We start from the raw sequence: 20999 nt of genomic DNA on the forward strand, positions 1-20999 counted from the left end.
ATAGGGCAAGTAGTAAGCCTGCTTTTTAGCCTCTTAACATCCTTTAAGTGTCATTACAAGTGCACAGAAAATGTGAGTGATTCCTTCCGAGTGAACACGGGTGGATCTGACTGCAGTAGATGTTAGAGATATTAATAAAAACGAAGTTAATTCAGCCAGCGCTCATACCTTTGTTTACATCCTGTTTTCAGTGGAACGCCATAGTAATCGATTGTCGAGTTCACGCGCGTGATCATTGGTAACTAAACCTATGCGCGTGAACTCGACAGTCGATTACTATGGCCTTCCACCGAAAACAGGATGTAAACAAAGGTATGAGCACTGGCTGAATTAACTTCGTTTTAACTTCTCCAGCTAGCGCCGTGACGTAACTGTGACGTCGGCGCAAAAGGGGTCTATAGATCAGTGGTTTTTAAGAAGAATTAGAACGTTAGAAGAGAACTTTTCCTTTGTGTTCCACTCACTGATGGAAGAAGACAACGCCCTCTGTTGGTCTGTGTCAGTTCAACAGGGATCATAAAGTGTGATTTATTTATTTATTTTTTTAAATCTCACGTTTAAAATTAAAAAAGAGCAGACCGGATGAGTCACTTTATTATCATATGAAAAGGTTCTAACTATCCAGTCTCACAACAAATAATCTGTTAAATGTTGAACACACTTTGTCCTTCACCGTTCTAGTGAAGTGTGTTCCTTACACTCGGTCACGTGCTGGTGCAGTGAAGTTACTAGTACACTCATGTTTCTCTTCAGATCGTATAAATCTTTCGCCTTTTACTAAAGATTTCCGTGGGGAGGAACACAATGAGTAAAAACTAATTTTTTGATACCCTGCTTAACGGCGGGGCTTCCTTACAGTGTTTAATATCAGACCATAAGAAGAATCGAACATGGTTATACGTATTAAACATGTGCGTGGATCGTGTGCTTTGGTTCACAAAATGTTAATGATTTAATTTCTTGCGATCGAATTAAAGGGGAAATTCTAGGCTCTCATCGCTCTCCACTCATATCAGGCCTATACGGGATAAGATGGGCATATAAATAGCATAATAAATAAAGTTTTTGCTTATTTTATATACAGTTATATACAAAGTTGATATAAATATTTCATCAAAATTACAGCGATTAATAACTTCTTATGAAATATTAAAGTCATCAAGAAATTATTCTAGACAATTAAACCAATGAAATGACAAGACGAGAAATTAATAAAAGAATTTTAAAAAAAATGTTTTATACAAAATGTAGGCCTATACAATTTATTTCCAGTCAGTTCCCAGATAGGCTACATCTCCAAAATGTATTATAACTTTGTCTGGAAAGCCTCTGCTGTGTAAACATCTGATACACGTCTTTAAAAGTCAGTTTCACATCAATTCTAAGTTCTAAATCAAACATCCTAAACACATTTTCTTAATTAAGATAATATGCGACTGCATAATATTTTATTAAATAATATAGCTAATAAATATCCTTAAAGAGCAGTGAGTTGTATTCGCGTTTTATCGACAATATTGTTGTCGTACTTGGGCAGGCCTGTAATCCTGCCATTTTCTGCGTGTTATAGAAACCAACAAACTAAGAAACGTTCGTTCCCTAATAGCCTATAGTGCAAGAAATACTGGGACTTTGAACGCGAATCGTTCGGGCGGCGCACGCTGGTATACATTAATGAGATGTACCAGCATCCCATCTCATCGACATCCCTACACTGACTACACTAACCTGTCTTGATAAAGAACATTTTGAAAGACTGGATAAGTTGTTCTCCTGGCCTCCCTCTCCTTCTTTTCATGACGTTACTGGTATCCAGATTTTTCCCCGACATTTTCAGTCAGTCTCATTTCCACTGTAACTTTTCAACTGTTCTTGGAGCAGCCTCAACTCTGATTGGTTTTGTTCTCTTGGTGTTTTCGTTAGTTAGGGTAAGGGTTAAAAAGGCACCAAGAGAACAGAACCAATCAGAGTTGAGGCTGCTCCAAGAACAGTTGAAAAGTTACAGTGGAACCAGAGATGGGCTCTGGTGGAACGTTAGAAGAGAACTTTTCCTTTGTGTTCCACTCACTGATGGAAGAAGACAACGCCCTCTGTTGGTCTGTGTCAGTTCAACAGGGATCAAAGTGTGTGTGTGTGTGTGTGTGTGTGTGTGTGTGTGTGTGTGTGTGTGTGTGTGTGTGTGTGTGTGTTTCTTTTTTATCTTCACGTTTAAAAAAAAAAAAAACAGCAGACCGGATGAGTCACTTTATTATCATATAGAAAAGTAACTATCCTGTTTGACAACAAATAATATACGTTCAATGTTGACCTCAAGGTGTCCGTCACCGTTCTCGTGAAAGTGTGTTCGTTACACCCGGTCACGTGCTGGTGCATTTAGGAAATCAGTACACTCATGTTTCTCTTCAGATCGTATAAATCTTTCGCCTTTTACTAAAGATTTCCGTGGGGAGGAACACAATGAGTATAAACTAATTTTTTGATGCCCTGCTTAACGGCGGGGCTTCCTTACAGTGTTTAATATCAGAATCAGATAATATGGTAAACCAATCATTATTATTTAAGTTAGTAACACTTGCATGGAATGTGTGCTTTCGTTCACTATGGGATGTTGTGGTATAATGATTTAATTTCTTGCGATCGTATGCAGAGGAACTCTGGGTCCTCACCGCTTTCCACTCATATCAAATAGGCTATGGAAGAAGATATGGGCATATAAATAATGCTTTTGCTTATTTTATATACATTTATATACAAAGTTGACATAGGCTATTACATCAAAATGGCAATAAGCGACTAATAACTTATGAAACTGCTTACTTAGGCTAAGCAATTATTCAAGACAAACTAATAAAACAACAAAAGACAAGAAATTAATAAACTAATGAGATATATAAAAATAATAATATAAAAAGTAGGTCAACCAGCAATAGTCTATCAAATGTAGGCTTTAGTGTAGCTATAACAGCTGAGGTAAACAAGTGTAAAATAAAACAGCCTACATTTCTCATTGTCTTCATTTTTGATGAAGATAATATGCTACTGCATAATATTTTATTATATAATAAAGCTAATAAATGTATCCTTAAAGAGCAGTGATATGTATGTTCGCGTTTTATTGACATTATCTTAAACGTTTTACAATAGAACGGTAGAAGACGTTCTCTTTTGGTCTGTGTCCATTGATCAGAAAGTGTGTGTTTTTATTTATTTATCTATAAATCACGTTTTAAAAAAAGCAGACCGGATGAGTCACTTAATTATCATATAGAATAGGTACAAACTATCCAGGCAGTCTCACAACAAATAAGATTATCTACGTTAAATGTTGAACACGCGGTGTCCTTCACCGTTCTCGTGAAGTGTGTTTCTTACACGCGGTCACGTGTTGGTGCTCCTGTAATCTTCAGTAAACTCATGTTTCTCTTCAGATCGTATAAATCTTTCGCCTTTTACTAAAGATTTCCGTGGGGAGGAACACAATGAGTATAAACTAATTGTTTGATGTCCTGCTTAACTGCGGGGCTCTCAATTCTGTTGAAATAATAGATTATGATGTTCTGAAACTGCGCTCCAAATTCGTACTAATTCACTTTCCATTCCGCTTCATAAATATTGCGAGTAGTGTTTACCGAACATTTCTAAAGAGAAAAAGTGCACAACCATGGAGAAACAACCAAGCAACCATGCACTGCACTCTACTGTCGCAGCTTTAATTACGTAGTGGAGAGGGCGGGGCTAACAGACTTGGACGTTCAATGACAAATAACCGTATAAAGTTCATACAATACACGTGTGCATGGTGCAAAGTGCGTCAAAGTTGGGACAGAAATTTAATGTTCTTAAAGCTGTAATATTTTGCTATACTGCACTGTTTAGAGAACTAATGTAATTAAAGGGATATTGTTTCAAAAATCATAATTTACTCACCCTCATGTTGTTTTAAACCTGTATGAGTTTCTTTCTTCTGTTGAACACAAAATAGGATACTTTAAAGAATGTTGGTAACCAAACAGTTGCTGGTCCCCATTGACTTCCATGGTAGGAAAAACAAATACTAAAGGAAGTTGGGGGACCAGAAACCATTAATAAAAAACAAAAAAAAACTTATTTTGTGTTCAACAGAAGATATAATCTCATACAGGTTTAAAACAACATGAGTAAATGATGACAATTTTCATTTGTGGGTGAACTACCCCTTTAAGTGTCAACCTTTAATTGTTGTCTTGTCTTAAATGTCTTAGTTTTTTGTTAATTGTACAACTTTTGTTGCCATAGCCCTGCTGCTGACATGGCGCTAAAAACAATAATAAATTGCTTTAAATACATATTTATTCAATATTAGAGGATCAACGACAGGATGTGTATAATATATACAAAGCATATTTTTAAAATATATTTTATATTACATATTTAACAAAAACATTAAAAGTCTTTGCTGTGCAGTTTGTTTCTTGAAGGCAGACTAGATGGGACTTGTGGAGATTGACCCTTTACCCATAAGCGTCGCACTTAGCACTAGTAGTAACACGAGTGATCTTTGTCCTCCGTCCTCCAGATAACCAACGAAGAGCAGGTAACAAAATAAAGCAGCAAATGCTTTTAAATACTGTCTCTTGATTAACAATATTATATTGCATTGATTGTGTCTGAATAGAGCAATGTGAACAAATCTTAATAATGCAACAGTGGGATTATTGATCTGAATAATTGTCTTTCACTTTTACACTGTTGTGGGTGCGCAGAAAATGAACCTGTTCCTGCATGTGTGCTTATTTTACAGAACTGTGTATTTTTGACAACTATTAGAATGACTTGAATTTAACTTAATTGCTACTACTTATGACCTAGACTAGTAGCACTGTTCAAGTCCATTTTGAGGTTACTGTACTATCACAGACAGAGATGACTAAGCACATTATTGATTTTTATGTCACAGAACAGCTATTTGTCTGTCTGTAATCAGACTCAATTGAGACTATTTCTGGATTCACATATATTCTAGATTTTTCTCCGTTGTACACTTGTATGCTGTCACACACAGCATCATTTAGATCCTGTGATATTTCTGTTTTCTCAGTCTTGAAGATGGTGGTTTTGTCTAAAGAGTACGGCTATGTGGCGCTGACCGGAGCGGCATCATTTCTCCTGTTGGGTCATCTGTCTTATGCCGTGGGGAAAGCTCGGGATAAATACAATGTCCCGGTAACATAGCAGACAGTGATTGTTCTGGAAGCTTGTTTCTACAAAAAAAAAAAAAAAAAAATACATATATAAAAGCTACCTACAACTTTTTATCTCACATTTCTGACTTTTCCTCGCAATTGCAAGTTTATTTGAGAAAAAAAAAAATCTGAATTGTGAGATATACACTGATGAGCCAAAGCATTATGAACAGTCACAGGTGAAGCGAATAACGTCGATCATCTCTTAACTCTGGGTAGATTAGATGGAAAGCAAACAATCAGTTCTCGTGATTAAAATGTCGGATGCAGGAGAAATGGGCAGAAATTAAGATCTGAGCGACTTTGACGAGGGCCAGAGAGTTAAGGCAGAGCGACTGGGTCAGAGTATCTCTGAAACGCAGAGGCTTGTGTGTCGCTCTTGGTAATTTACCAACAGTGTCCGAGGAGGAACAAACCACAAACCGGTGACAGGGTGTTGGACACCCAGGGCTCATTGATGCACGAGGACAATGAAGGCTATCCTGTCTGGTCCGAGCCTACAGAAGGTCTATGAGGCACAAGTCACACATTTTAAATGATGGTTATGTGAGGAATGTGTCACAACACACAGTGCATCTGCTGCGTATGGAGAGCAATCAGAGATCTATGATGAACTGGACCCTGGAGCAGTGGAAGAAGGTCTGATGAGTCCTGTTTTCTTTACATCTCGTGGACTGTCGTGTACATGTGCGCTGTTTACCTTAGGAAGTGGACTGTGGGATGACGATAAGCCAGTGGAGGGAGTGTGTGACTCAATGTTCTGCTGGGAAACCCTGGGTCTGGTCATTAATGTGGACGTTTATATATATTTTTTAAGATTTATTTTTGGCGTTTTTGCCTATTAAGATGCCTATTTGCCTATTAAGGAAGGTCCACGAGCCGGGGCTCGAACTCAGGTCTCCCGAAGCACAACGGCGCACTTGCCCACAAGGCTATCGGCGCCGAGATGTGGACGTATATTTGACATGCCACCTTTCTAAACATTGTTGCAGACCAGGTACACCCCTTCATGACAACAGTGTTCCCTGACGGCCTCTTTCAGCGGGATAATCACAGTCACACTGCATACATTGATCAGGTTTGAGGAACATGATGAAGAGTTCAAGGTGTTCCTCTGGCCTCCAAATTCCCCAGATCTGTGGGATGTGCCGGACCAACAAGTTCAGTCCATAACGGCTCCACCTCAGACTACAGGACTTGAAGGATCTGCTGCTAAAGTCTCGGTGCCAGAGACCACAGGACACCTTCAGCCTCTTGTAGAGTTCATGCCTGGGTGGGACGGAGCTGTTTTAGCAGCACATGGAGGACCAACAGCATATTAGGCAGGTGGTCATAATGTTTTGGCTCATCGCAATGTCAGAATTCTGACGCAATGTCTTGCAATTCTGAGTTTGTATCTAAACTCCGAATTGCGAGAAAAAAGTCAGAATTGTTAGATATAAATTAGTATCTTTATGATGGTAAAAGGTTATTTAAATGATCTAAAATGTTTTTAACATTAAGAAGAAAAATGCTCTTTTAAGAACTATTCACTGAAAGGTTCTTCGATACATCACTGTAATTAAGTTTGAACCTATGATGAAAGTATTAATTTTATTTTCTAGTATCCTACAATGTACAGTGATGATCCAGAGACCGGCCACATATTCAACTGTATCCAGCGAGCGCATCAGAACACGTATGCGTGCATTACTATTCATTATGCATTAATATTCTATACATTATAGACAGCAGATATATTACTGCTAAATATTAAAGTTGTCTATACAATAAATATCAGCTTATTTAATGTTTTACATTTGGTCGAGAAGTGATTGTTGTGATTGGTTTCCTTGCTGCTTTTCTGATGGTTTATTGATGCTGTTGTGGATATTTTGTCATTGTAATTATAATTGTAAAACAAAAAGCATGCAGTATATTTATATATGTGCCATTTTCTTACAGTGTTGAAGTTTCTTCTCTATTCCTGTTTCATTTATCTGTGGGTGGGATTCAGCATCCAGTGAGTATAGATTCAAGCTTTATTAACACCCATGCAAGCTAATGCTAACTGAGAGATGAACTGTTTCTTGTGTTTCTCAGCGCCTGGCCAGCGCGTTGGGAATGATCTGGATTGTCAGTCGGTTGCTGTACGCTCAAGGATACTCTACTGGAAGTGAGTGTCTTTGCACCTCCAGAGAAACTGATCTGTGTAGATTTAATTATGAATTCTGGATTATGAATACAGCTAGTGAAATGAGTTTGAGTGTTGTGTTCTGTCCTGTTAGATCCTGAGAAGCGCCGGCGTGGCTCGTTCGGGATGCTTGCTTTTCTGGGTCTGTTCATCTGCACGGTGAACACCGGGAGAACACTGCTCGGATGGGGACCTGGGTTCAAATGGCCAATATGTTTTAAATAGTGGAAATCATGTTTCCAGTTCAATTCTACTCTAATTCCACATTCTATAAAGTGACTATAAAGTAAAAAAAAAAACATGTTCTGTAAAAATAGAAAAACACAAAGAGGCTCATTTCACACTTGGAGTTCTCTGTGTGTACATTTCTGTTTTAAATAAATAGCATAAAAGTTGAAACGTGCAGTTCAGTTACTTTTTTGTCTTTAAAAAAGTACAGTGAAATTATGTGAAACATGCTATAACAGCCAAGTGGATATATTTTAATATCATTGAGATACTATTAGTTTTTAAATTAGTTTCTATTTTTGCATTTGAATTTGAAACTTTTGGTAATTTTTTTTTGTGTGTGTGTTTTATTTTTTACAGTAATGAAAATGGTAGTTTATTTTATGGTAGTTTAAGTTTTAGTTAACTATAAGAACCCTGTACCACAGATTTGACTACACGGAAGTTTTGATGGTGTGCAGAATATGCTTAAAAATACCATATAAAGTTAACATCAACTAAAAATAAAGCTAAGAAGCTAAAGTTAAGATAAATGTAATATTGTCTCTCACTCACGGAATTGTATTAAGTAAACTGTAATACATGTGACAATTTGTGGTAGGCTAGTAAGCTATATGTTATTAGGCCAGTATTAAACAACAACAGTTGAGTTTACAGTATGTGAAATATTTCACGTGATGCTAGTGTTCTAGAAACCGTAAGTATAATGGCTATAGCACTTTTTACAATTTTAGACAGGTATATATAGTAAAATATAATGTATGTGAATGGTGTCATATCTTACTGATCCAGTATGTTTGCTAATGCTAGGTCTCATAAGCAGTGCGCGGCCATTAAACCAGATTTACTACATTTCCCATAATACATGTGGTGTGACGGAAGTGACGTGTAATATAGTGGCTCCTGGATTTAAACTGAAACGGGCACTGACCCCATAAAAAGAGGATATTAGACATGTAATCGAACTTTTAATGATATTATTTATGGACGGATATTCGTTCGTGAAGTTTCTCTGAAATAAACGGTCGCTTCAGTGTTTCGCGCGCGTCTGTGTTTGGTTTTGAAGCATTATTTAAGTTTTGTTTGTTTACTAAAGCTGTGAAACACACCTCTGCAGAATCCGGTGACACTTTATGCGATCCGTTTACCTGTCCCTGTAACCTCACCTGTCATTATTCCCGCTGGTATAAAGTGTCTTCATAAAGCAGACAGGTTTTATGATCGTGTTTAATTCGAGAAGCGGGTTATCAGGCGCTCAGGATGAACTGGGACCATCAATTGAGCTCCATCATCTCCGAGGCGGACGGAAGTGTCGCAAAGATGAGGGTAAGAGACTGTATTTCATCACTAATAGTCATTAATTTTGATAAAATTTTCTTAAATGAATGTCAGTTTAGAATGTAGCAGATACTGGCCGCTAGAGTGCGCTCTCTGTCTGATAGATAAATTAAAGCGACAGTTCACCTAAAATTAAAATTCTGTCATTATTTACTCACCCTCATGTTATTCTGAACCTCTATGACTTACTTTCTTCTGTGAAATTCAGCTTTAATTTACTTCAGTTACTTATATTGTGTCTTACAAGGAACGCCTAACTACATATGGAAGATCTCCTAGACCTAGAGGAACTGAAGGTAAATCATTTTTAAATGATTAAGTCCATTAATATTGACAGATGGAGAATATTCTGTAGGCTATAATTCTTTTCAATTCCCAGAGTCATGGAAAATCTGGAAATAAAAAGGGAATTTAAAAAGAATCATTTCCTGGCCAAAAGAAGTCATGGAAATTAGTAAAAGTTTTGGTAACACTTTATAATAACGTTCAGTTGTAAGTCATTTATAAGTGGTTAGTTAATAATTAACTAATCATTTACAAAACATGACTATGCGTTTCATAAATGTTTAATAAATTATGTTATTTATTTGTATGTATGTAGCATTTAGAGGGTGCAGAAAGTGTTGTAAATGCCTTGTATACACGTACAGATCATTTGTAACAGGTCAGTAACAGTGTTCAACACAATGATGTGTAAACGCATGACTAAATCATTTACAACACTTTCTGCATCCCCTAATCTAAAGTGTAAACTATTCATCACTTGTAAATGTGTTACACATCATTTGTAGATAAGATTTGTTGATCTTATGCCTCATTATGTGTAACACATTAACAAGTGATGAATAGTTTACACTTTAGATTAGGCGATGCAGAAAGTGTTGTAAATTATTTATTCATGCGTTTACACATCTATAACAGGTGTTGTCTTCTCTGAAACACATAGAGTCTTTAACCACTGTGCACCTGATGTGAGCAAAACATACAAAAAAAGTAACAATTTATTAAACATTTATGAAACGCATAGTCATGTTTTGTAAATGATTAGTTAATTTAATAATAACTCAATTTTGTCCACTACTGTATATGTTAATTATGATTGAATTAGTTCATGTGTATGTGTCTGTAGATGTGTTTCCGGTCAGAGAGGTCACAGCCGGTGTTGATTTGAAGCCCTCGTCCTGTCTCAGTCCTGCGGTTCAGTGGTCAGATCTGACCGCCATCCAGACACAACTACAGCAACAGAGTCAGGTCAGACTAACACCTGCTCTGGTCACATGACCCATTTGCACCTGATATCAACGTCTGGCTCGAGTGACCCCGTCACACGTGGAGAGTTGACTTCATCTGCTATTAATATGTGTTTGGATCACATGACGTATTGGATCATTTATCTGTATTTAGTGCTGTCCACTTGAGATCAGGGGCACAATGTGTGTGTTTATCATTTTGTTTTTAAGATTGTTCTTTAAGGCAAGATGCAACAGGTGAATAGGGTAAACATTTGAACTAATAGATATTATCACCATAACTCCCTAGTTGATTAATCACAGTACATTATAACAATTGTTTTGTATTTAAAGTTTTCTAAAATGTAATGTTTAAAAATGCAAATGAGGCATTAAGTAATTAAAGATGCACCATTTTTATACATTTCCAGAACATAAATCTGAACATTGAATAAAGCCAGGTTCAGAAATTCTTTTCATTTTGTTGATGTATAGATGTGTATTGCATAAAAAAATCTATAGATGCAAATAGATATGGAGTCTATAAAGTACGATACATGAAAAAACAGTGTCTTTGACTGCAGTGTCTTGCCTTAATATAACAAACTGAATCCTACAGTGCATCATTCCAGAATAACAAATAAGTTTTGTTATTTTGCCACAGGCCATTGAGACTTTAACACAGAGTCTTCGATTATTGGAAAGAGAACGAAATGCTCAGCACAGACAAATACAAACATTGCAAGGTGATCATCCATATTTAATATGCTAAGATTTTAAAGGGGTCATGACTTGAGAAATCAAATTTGCCTTGATCTTTTGGCATGAGAGGTCTTTGTACCAATTTAAACATCCTGCACGTTTCACTGCTTCCTCCTCAATGTCCTCCTCATTATAAATAAAGCATTTATTTAATCAAGCTCCAAAAACGGCTCGTTTTGATAATGCGGGATCTGTGACATCACACAGGCAAATGCATTTGCATATGCCCGCCTCTAGAGCAACACATCAGCCAATAGCTATAAATATCACACCATAGGCCCCGCCCACTTAACGGCTGATATTCGCCTACACTGGATTGAGTGTTGCGTCATGTCGAAAGCAAATAGAACTTATTATAATAACTGGATACAGTATATAGATGCATGTTCAGTTTCAGTTACATACTCCACACACTTGAGTGTGTTGAAAACAGGACAAAAGAAAGAGTGAAAGAACGTTCGCTTTGACACATCCAGTTTAAACAGCTGGTTTGCATCTCTGTACAGCCTTCACAAGTGTCGGAAACAACTGGATGATTTATTTTAATAGCATCCAGGATCGCATTAGAGGATTATATGTTTGTTCGGAGCATTTCGTTTCGTAATGGAGTAATGGAGAGTTCACAAAGAAACTGTTGTTAAAAGATGAAGCAGCCGACAGCAGCTGCATCACAAACCGGAAGTAAATGATTTCATAATGCTTTGTCTATAAATTATGGTTTTATATACATGTTGTCAAAACACTCAGTCGTGTGCAATAACGAGTGGCCATTGATACGGTTTCCTTTTCAATGATGTTAGCCAATCGGGCATTTACTGACGAGCCTTAACGCCTATAAAAAATGGATAATTTCAGACAGAGAGGCAGAATGAAGGTTGAAAATAGTCATTTTTCTACATATATGCATATTTGTTTGTTTTTTTGTGCAAAAAATGTTATTACTAAAACTATATTAACATTATAAGTGAACCTCAAGGAACGTGTTAAAATAAAAGTCCATGTCATGACCCCTTTAATGAATACTTCTTTTCAATAAGTAATTTAATAGAATATGCCAAGAACAAAATCTGCTCTGTGTGAGTTGATGTTAATTCTTCCAGAGGAGCAGAAGAGACTTCAGGATAAACTGTTGGAGAGAGAGCGGGATGTGGAGCGGAGATCATTGAGCCCTGGACCGGATCGACGGACAGAGCAGTGGAAGAGAGAGATGGATCGAGAGCTGAGCAGCCTGAGAGCTCAGATCAACCGAGCCACGACTCTAGGAAACCAGGAAGAAAGGTCTGGAATGACTCTTTCATGGCATCTGTGAAAAATAAATAAAAAATGTTCGGAATAATTATGATTTTTGTAATGTTTTTGAAAGAAATCTCTTCTGCTCACCAAGGATTCATTTATTAAGTCAAAATATGATTACAATTTCAAATAACCGTTTTCTAAGTGAATATATTTTATATATTTATTCCTGTGATCAAAGCTGTATTTTCAGCATCATTACTCCAGTCTTCAGTGTCACATGATCCTTCAGAAATCATTCTAAAATATGCTGAGTTAGTGCTCAATTATTAATTATTACTGGTGCTCAACTATTAATAATGGTTCATATTATTATCAATGTTGAAAACGGTTTAATATTCGGCTTAATTTTTTTGTGGAATTTTTTTAATAGAAAGCTACATAATTTATTTGAAATGGAAATCTTTTGTAACATTCTAAATTAATTTACTGTCTCTTTTGATCAATTTAATGCATACTTTGCTGAAGAAAATATGTCTTTCTTTTGAATGGTAGCATATCACAGTTTCCACAAAAAATATGAAGCTGCACAACTGTTTTCAACATTGATAATAATCAGAAATGATTCTTGAGCAGCAAATTAGAATGATTTCTGAAGGATCATGTGACACTGGAGCAGGGTTATTTCTCTTTAACTAAAACTAAAACTATTAAAACTTTTCTGTTAATTGAAATAATGCTGGAATAAAATAAAAATATTAGTTATAGAAAATTTTAAGCTGAAGCAATGCTTAGGTTGACAAATTATTAATTGGAAATAAATAATAAAATAAATAAACATATTATTAGTTAACATATAACAAATTAACAAAACTCAAATAGAAAAATAAAAGCTAATCCAAAATATGAATAAAACATATAATAAATGGTAACACTTTATATTACTGTGTCCTTGTTACATATGTTACTTGTACTTACCATAGTAATAACAGTAAATTATGCATAATTGCATGCAACTAACCCTCAACCAAATCCTAATCCTACCCTAACCCTATAGTAAGTACATGTTGTTAATTAATATTACTCACTACTTAAATGTATAATTACATTGAAACAATGACACCTTAAAATAAAGTGTAACCTAATAAATAATAAATCTAAAATAAAAAAAAAAATAAAACCACACTGCACTGAAGACTAGAGTAATGATGCTGAAAATTCAGCGTTGCATCAAAGAAATAAATGATGTTAAAATATATTTTTATATATTTTTCAAAATATTAAAGTTTTTACTATATTTTTGACCAAATAAATGCAGCCTTGGTTAACAGAAGAGATTACTTTCAAAAACATTTTAAAAATCGCAATTATTTCAAACTTTTCACCAGTAATGTATATTATTAAAAGAAGTGTTGCAAATATATTGTGAATATTCACTCTGTCGACCCAACCCTGTCATGCACATAAAATCTAAAAAAGTGAATAGTTTAAAGTCAAGATGAAATCAAAACGGACCCAAGTGTGCTAGTAATCAGCTTGTAGTGAACCGCTTGTGCATGTACAGACACTGATTGTTTGTCATATTTGTGCGTCCACAGTTTCAGCTCTAAACTCCGCAGAGAAGAACTGGAGCAGCTCAGGAGAGAGGTGGACATCCTCAAAAACAAACTGAGTAGGTCGTATACTAGTTACTTCTCATATATACGTTTGATGCCATAGATGCATGAACCGACTGTTCCACCTGTGCATATCAGATACACGCTATAATGTTACATGCATAAATCAAACTCTTTCAGTATACGAGTGTCCTGTTATTACAGTCAGGGCTTTCTGCCAGTGCAAATGCACTTTGTGTTAAAATAAACACACACACACGTGTTCTACACTGCTTCCGCTGTCACGCAAACAAACATCACGCCTCGAGACTGGCTGTGTTTGTGTTGGCTTCACGTTCATAACCACATCAATATTGATAGACATTCTGACTCTGGGCATTTTAGCTACATTTATATCATGTGTTTCTGTAGTGCGTCAGGAGGAAGATACGTTCCAGCTCCAGTCAGAGGCCAGAGAAACAAGGAGACAGTATGAACGCAGCTCTAAGGTAAACGACACACACGTACATATGTACAGTCTTATTCATTAATTTCTTTATCTTTTAAAGAAATTAATACTTTTATTCAGCAAGGATGCATTCAATTGATCAAAAGTGACCGTAAAGACATTTATAATGTTACAAAAGATTTCTATTTCAAACAAATGCTGTTCTTTTGAACTTTCTAAAAATCCTAAATGTAATCACGTTTCCACAAAAATATGAAGCAGCTTAACTGTTTTCAGCATTGATAATAATCAATAATCAAAATGTTTCCTGAGCATATTAGAATGATTTGTGAAGGATCATGTGACACTGAAGACTGGAGTAATGATGATGAAAATTTAGCTTTGAATGTTCAAATTTATTTATTCCTATAATCAAAGTTAATTGAGATTATAATAATATTTCACAATATAACTTTTATATTATATATATGCATATATTTATTTATTTTTTACTGTATTTTGGATCAAATAAATGCAGCCTTGGTGAGCAGAAGAGACTATTTTGCTTTTTCTGATTGTCTGTATGATATCCTTTACATTATACTAAATAAATTATAATATTTAACATTTTACCTAAAAGGTAAAGTTAGTCAAGATTTGTATTGACTGTTGCTTCTGTATCTTTAATATGCATTTAAAATGACTTCCGTATGTAAATGATGTGCAATATATAATATGCAAATAAGGATTTATGTTGTGAGTGTGTGTAGTTTCAATAAATAGCATGTTCTGGTTCAGTTCACTCTCATGTGATGTTTGTATTCTGCAGACATTAGAGAGTTTCACAGATTCACACCGCGCACACAGTTTTGAACTAGCTCGGATGGTGTCACAATACCAGCACACTCAACAGGAAGTACGTGACGTCAGGTGAGTGTGTCCTTAAAGCCGGATCAGTGGTTCTCAAGGGGTGAGCGATGAAAAAACTGAAATGAGAGGAAATCAATCACCCTCTTAAAGCTCGAGTAGCCAATGTTTTTCATAAACACTATTATACTGTTTGAAACTCTCTTCACGTCCTGATAGCAATCAATAATAGCAGTCTAAATATTAAAAAGTGTACATGCGCATACTGTATCTTCTGTGGAAGTCTCAGGACTGAGAAATATTCATCCAATCATTGCATTCGGTCCAAATGCTGTCCCAATTCCTAGCCTATCCCAAGATTGATTGCACTGCTGACGATTGGATTTAGGGGGGATGCTAGATTAAATGAAATTATTATTATTATTTTGAACATTTAATTTCAGTTAACATTTATTTTATTTCATGAATCAATGCATTTTTTTACGGTTTTAGCTAAAGATAATAACCCTGATGAGAGGAGGCCGCTTTATTTTCTGTGTGATTCAGAGTCACAGTCTCTGAGCTGAAGGACGAGGTGAGAGGTCTGGTCCTGAGAGACTCTTTCCTCCCCACACCTGCACAGGTGCCACAGAAACCAGGTGAGACGTGGCTGTGAAGACACACTCATTAAAGGGGCGTAATACTTTTTTTCTTCCCCACATAAAGGTCATTTATAAGCCAAAATCCTTCATTTAGCCTCTCTCTGACATTTGGAATTGCCAGAGATTTCTGTGTAATTTCCCTCTTTGCATGTGGTGTCCTTTCATCGTTCTCTTGCACCTGTGTGGTAACAGTGGAAACCGTGAAGACGAGGGCCGAGAGACGTGTGTCGTCAGTGTCGGAGGATGATTTCAGTCCCACTCCCAGCCTGGCCGAGATCAGCTCAGACGAGCTGGATGCATCCTGGCTGGAAGAACCAGGTGACGCATGGACGCATGACACGAGAGATACACGTGAATCTCATGCAGAGCTGCCCAGGTCCTATTTCACTGTATAAGCTAAATAAAAGAAGCCTTCGGTACCTTTTTTCATTCTTTTCTTAAAGGTACACTATGCAACTTTTTTTTATTCTTATTTTTTTTTAAATAACAAAATTTAACTATTGAGTTAATGCATCAATCCTTCTTCCAAAACATGTTTTTGTCTTACCCTGATTCACTATGGTAAGCCTATTATAAGTGTTTATATTTTAGACCTGACTGGATGGTTTTATATATATATTGTTTTTAGGTTTTAGTTATTGTAGTTCCTCGAATTAAAATTGCCTTGGAAACTAGCTGAAATAAAATAAGGTGAAGAGCTTATATTTTATTTCATTTTAGTTAATATTTATTTCAAGCAATCATTTTTTTTTTTATATGATTTTAGTTAGAGAGGAAACTAACTCCCTGAAGAGAGTAGGGCACTTTTATTTTAAAATTATTTATTTTATTGTACATTTTTACGATTTAATCAAGTATTAGTTTTTCATCAACTTGCGAACCACGGTTTGGAGAAACCCAGGTTTACACTAACAATTACAAATTTTTCTAATTGATTTTAGAGCAACGAACCAGGAGGAGGCGCCAACGGGTCCGTCTAAATTCAGACCTGTCAGGAAGTGACATCAGCGATGCTGGAAGTGGGCTTGAGAGTAACCTTGACAATGATGCTGAAGGGGTGGACAGAGTTTCAGACAGTCCTCCAGATCTCAGTCTCAGTGACCTCTGATCTTAAAGGCCAATAAACCATCATGCTGCCATTAGAGGAAATGGAAACCTTGACTAGGTAACGGACAGTTTACTTCTGTCATGAAGGACTGGACTGGGCTATTTGTAATATAATTGATCTACATTGAGGTAAAATCAAGTCCATGGTGCTCACTGAGTTTCTGTAGTAAGACTGACACACATTACACACACATAGTCTCTGTAAAGGCTTTGTAAGTATTTGGAACCACATACTAGCATACTCTTACTTGTTTAAAGTATCTCTCTATGGCAGAAGTAGTTAGAGTAGTATGCGGCTCCAAATTCAGCCACACATTATTCAGGAAATTGGGTAGTATTTAACAATAAAAGTTGCAAAATGGCTTTCGAAATAGTGCAAAATGGGTTTTGAATATGAACATGCAACACAAAACGCCCCAAACAGTGAAAGAGGGTTCGACTTGGGCTTGTGTGCATGTTTCAAACATATTTGCAGTCAGTATTTGAAGCATGTTTCCATCAATGTTTATTTTATTTTTTACTTTAGAACAACATGCATTGATGAATAATAAGACCAGTAATAATAATTTTACATTGAATTCAAATTGTGAAAATGAAAAGTGAACGTTTTGAAATAAATCGGAATAATTATTTTATCATGTCATAACTTAGTGTTTTTAGTGTTGTGAGACAACTTTCAAAAAGTAACAATTTAGTGTGTATTTCAAAGACTTTTATTAATTAAAAAAGAACAATGTGTAATAAGAAACACTTGAAATGCACTCTTACACCTTATTACATGAAGTAAACAATATCACACATCCATCAGCCAACAAAGCACAAGAAGAAAAATACTGCATTTTTCACTTTAATCAATAAAAAATGGGTGTTAAGTTTATAGCAACATTTTGTTCATTTTTTTTCTCTGTTTTTATAAAAAACATTTCAGGCACAAGAAAAGCATTAAAGGGATAGTTCACCCAAAAATGAAAATTCTGTCATCATTTACTCACCCTCGTGTTTGTTTCTCTCTTCTGTTGAACACAAAAGAAGATATTTAGAAGAATGTTGGTAACCGGACAGTGGAAGTCAATGGCTACCGTCAACTGTCTGGTTACACACATTCTTCAAAATATCTTCTTTTGTGTTCAACAGAAGAGAGAAACTTGGAACAAATATGAGGGTGAGTAAATGACAGAATTAAAAATTTTTTGGGTGAACTATCCCTTTAAAACTATGGCTAAACATCTTTCTGTGCGTTGATAAGTGTTGGCTGCCTGTCAAAGTGCACCTAAATAGATATTTTTTATCTTAAAACTTAATTTTAAAAGCAGCAGAATTTAGCTGTTTTGTTTAAAAGAGCCAATTGCATTTTCACTGTTGTTGTTTTGTCTATTTGAAGACATTCCAAAGATGAAGAAGAAGAAAAAAATCTAAATTATTTCTTGAAGTTAAGTGAACATGTATATGACTGACAAAAATAGTATTTTTAATCAGAGCTGGAAACATTGTTGGTAACGAAGCAGAGAACAAAGTGAAATTTAAACTGGAAGATCATTACTGATGCCGTTCATGGAGTATTAAAGAAATGTTCCAAGTTCAATACAGGTCAAGCTGCAACATTTTAATATTTCAGCCGCTCATCCCTCAGTTTGTAAAAAATAAGCAAAAATCAGTTTACAGTAATGCATTTGCTATGAAGTCTATTATTGTGTGTGTCATGCAAAGGTTACAGGGTTTAGACTTTGAAAACAAAATAACTTTACACAGACAAGGTTAGTAACTGTTTAATCACCCTAGTCTCATGTTAATGTGTATTATTTGCGATGTCATGTGGCTGTATGCTTGAAAATGCATTTCATTGTTTATTTTAGTGCCTCATAGACTTGCATTATAAGTGCACTACTGTAGACGTGATTGTTGCTGACTGAGAGGTGGAGCATTTCTTTAAAAAACTAAGAACTTGATCAGAAAAACAACAAAGCCGGAAGTTAGAATTCAAGAATTAGACAAAATGTAACGGATCCAGAGACGACGCAGCTCTCAGAGAAACAAATGAACACATGGAGCCGAAAACAGCTCCCAGATATTCCCGCAGCACACGACCCTTCCCAAAACCCACGTAAAGTGCAAGAACACAACCCAACAAACAGGCACTGACGGCACACGGTGAGTTTAACAACTAAAGTGGAGTATTACGCTACAGTTAGTCCTGTAACAGAAACAACAGGAGTGTTTGTGCCTCTATGAAGCACATGAGCCATTCAATTGTGTCTTTCTTGTGTTGAACAGAGGATGTTGGGCGCTCTGAAGATGTCCGGGGAACATCTCTGTTTTTCAGTAGCTGTACATGGAGAGAGGGGCGTCCTCCAGCATATCGTCCTGAAACACACAGATGTCAGCGAGGCGTTCTCAGGAAACAGTGCCATATGTGTCCCAATGACATAAAGGGCTCCTATTATGCTCTTTTTCAAAGTCTTGATTTTGTTTTTGGGCTCTACTAGAAAAGGTTTTCATGCTTGAATGTCAAATATGTGAAGAATTATGTTTTTTTGAACAATGTTGCAACTCCTCTATTCCCAGTCTGTCAGTAACGCTCTGTTTAGTTCCTGTCTCTATGAAGCCCCTCCTTCTGAAAAGCACAATGTGCTCTGATTGGTCGGTTGGACCAGTGTGTTGTGATTGGTCGAGTGCTTTGAGTGTGTTTGGGAAATGTCCTGCGCCTCACTATAACCGTGAGTTTAAACACACCACTAACTAACTCAACCAGGCCCCGTCCCTTTATTCTGCGTATTAATTATTTAAATGAGGAATATTGTGACGTGTTCATTCCCGCAACAAAGTGCAAGCAGTGGATTCGCAGCACTGAAAACTTCTCAACATGTCGACACACGAACCAAACTTCCAGTCCTCAGCTACAACTACAGCGTTTGAGGGTCAAAGTAAACGCTGTTCGTGTGCAGCCAATAAAGACCATATGCTGGCATTATGCAAATTCGTTACCAACCTACGTATATTTTTGCAGGAAGTGAGACTGGAATTACTGAGGACTCGTTTCAGCAGTTCAGAATCAGTTCTGTCTTTTGGGAGACAAAACTCCATTCGTGATCTTCGCAGACCTTTTACATTCACAAACGATATTACACACTACATGAATATCCGAAAAACATATTAGGGGCACTTTAAAATCAATATCATTGTGGTTCCTCTGTTTATGGCGGATATGGTCTTGGTACATTTGAGCCTAAAATGGGGATGTCTTTAAAGTTCAGAAATAAATAAAAAAAATTAATGAAAGGGAAAAAAATAGCATATCATGAGTATAAATGGCATCTAAATGGTTTCCTGAGAATGATCTTTTTCCTGTCAGTGTTGAACTTCTGTGACGGGGCTGATTGCTTAAGACATTTACATTTAATTAGAATATCGTGTAAAAGTTCATGTATTTCTTGCCTGGTTAAAACCAGACCATTCTCAGTAGTAACTGAGTTATGGTCTGGCAAAGCTTCATTAATAACTCATTTCCAAAGGGGCGTCACCAACAGACGTCGCTCAAATGCCTCTGGGTGCAATTGGATAGACCTAAAACCAATCAGAGCGATCATCATCGTGTAAAGCCATATGCTGTGTCCTAATTTGCCTAAGTTACACTACGCCATAAAAGTATGTACTCTTTTTGTGAAGAAAAGGTATTTACTTTTGAATGTGTAGCAAAAAAGTAGACAAGCTTTGGGACATACTACTTCGTCATCTTTATCGGACGGATCTGTCGCGTGCATCCTGTCACGTAAACTGCCCTGTCAATCATCTTGTCACAGTTAAAATCCTCTATTAAATCTAATTTAATTTCCTACCGTTTCGGAGAGAAATGCCTCTGGGCGCAATTGGATCGACCTAAAACCAATCAGAGCGAACGTCATCGTGTAAAGCCCGCCCCAACGTTTCTGATTGGTGCTGCGATTTCAACGGATTAGAAATGGGCTTGAATGAGCTCTTTGCCAGACTACTTGCAGAGCAAATCTAAATTTGCTGGAAGTTGTCTGGGTTTTCCCCGGCTAATGTATTTCAGAAATTCAAATTAAAAGGTGAAACTAATATATTTAGTATATATAACTATATACATATGCATGATTATACTTTTCAGAGGGCCGACATTTCTGTATTTAAAATCCTTTTT

At 36.3% G+C, this 20999-nt stretch overlaps 3 protein-coding genes across 4 annotated transcripts in view; 2 read left to right on the top strand and 1 right to left on the bottom strand.

Annotated features, from left to right (window-relative positions):
* mgst3a (microsomal glutathione S-transferase 3a) overlaps positions 1-8148 on the top strand; it is a 26487-nt gene extending 18339 nt beyond the window's left edge. Inside the window, exons 1-6 of one of the 2 annotated variants that reach the window (XM_081379585.1) lie at positions 4444-4573; positions 5078-5202; positions 6827-6900; positions 7167-7224; positions 7305-7377; positions 7490-8148. In XM_081379585.1, the coding sequence (XP_081235711.1) occupies positions 5086-5202; positions 6827-6900; positions 7167-7224; positions 7305-7377; positions 7490-7620 (453 nt within the window). In that variant the 5' untranslated portion in view covers positions 4444-4573; positions 5078-5085 and the 3' untranslated portion in view covers positions 7621-8148. Of the gene's footprint in view, positions 1-4443; positions 4574-5077; positions 5203-6826; positions 6901-7166; positions 7225-7304; positions 7378-7489 lie in introns of those variants that run through there. The other variant, XM_081379586.1, reaches the window with a different exon arrangement.
* On the top strand, positions 7986-17719 carry LOC308699031 (uncharacterized protein). Its single transcript, XM_081379583.1, has 11 exons — positions 7986-8949; positions 9209-9257; positions 10091-10212; positions 10855-10936; positions 12053-12230; positions 13784-13857; positions 14213-14289; positions 15058-15158; positions 15642-15733; positions 15929-16054; positions 16678-17719. The coding sequence occupies exons 1-11, from the start codon at positions 8884-8886 to the stop codon at positions 16842-16844; spliced, it is 1134 nt and encodes a 377-aa protein (XP_081235709.1). The 5' UTR covers positions 7986-8883; the 3' UTR covers positions 16845-17719.
* Positions 17541-20999, bottom strand: part of LOC308699032 (uncharacterized protein) — a 30156-nt gene continuing 26697 nt past the window's right edge. Inside the window, exon 5 of the mRNA XM_081379584.1 lies at positions 17541-19204. Within this exon, the coding sequence (XP_081235710.1) occupies positions 19160-19204 (45 nt within the window). The 3' untranslated portion in view covers positions 17541-19159. The remainder of the gene's footprint in view (positions 19205-20999) is intronic.

This window comes from Scardinius erythrophthalmus (assembly GCF_964197995.2).
Source record: "Scardinius erythrophthalmus genome assembly, chromosome: 11".
NCBI lineage: Eukaryota > Metazoa > Chordata > Actinopteri > Cypriniformes > Leuciscidae > Scardinius > Scardinius erythrophthalmus.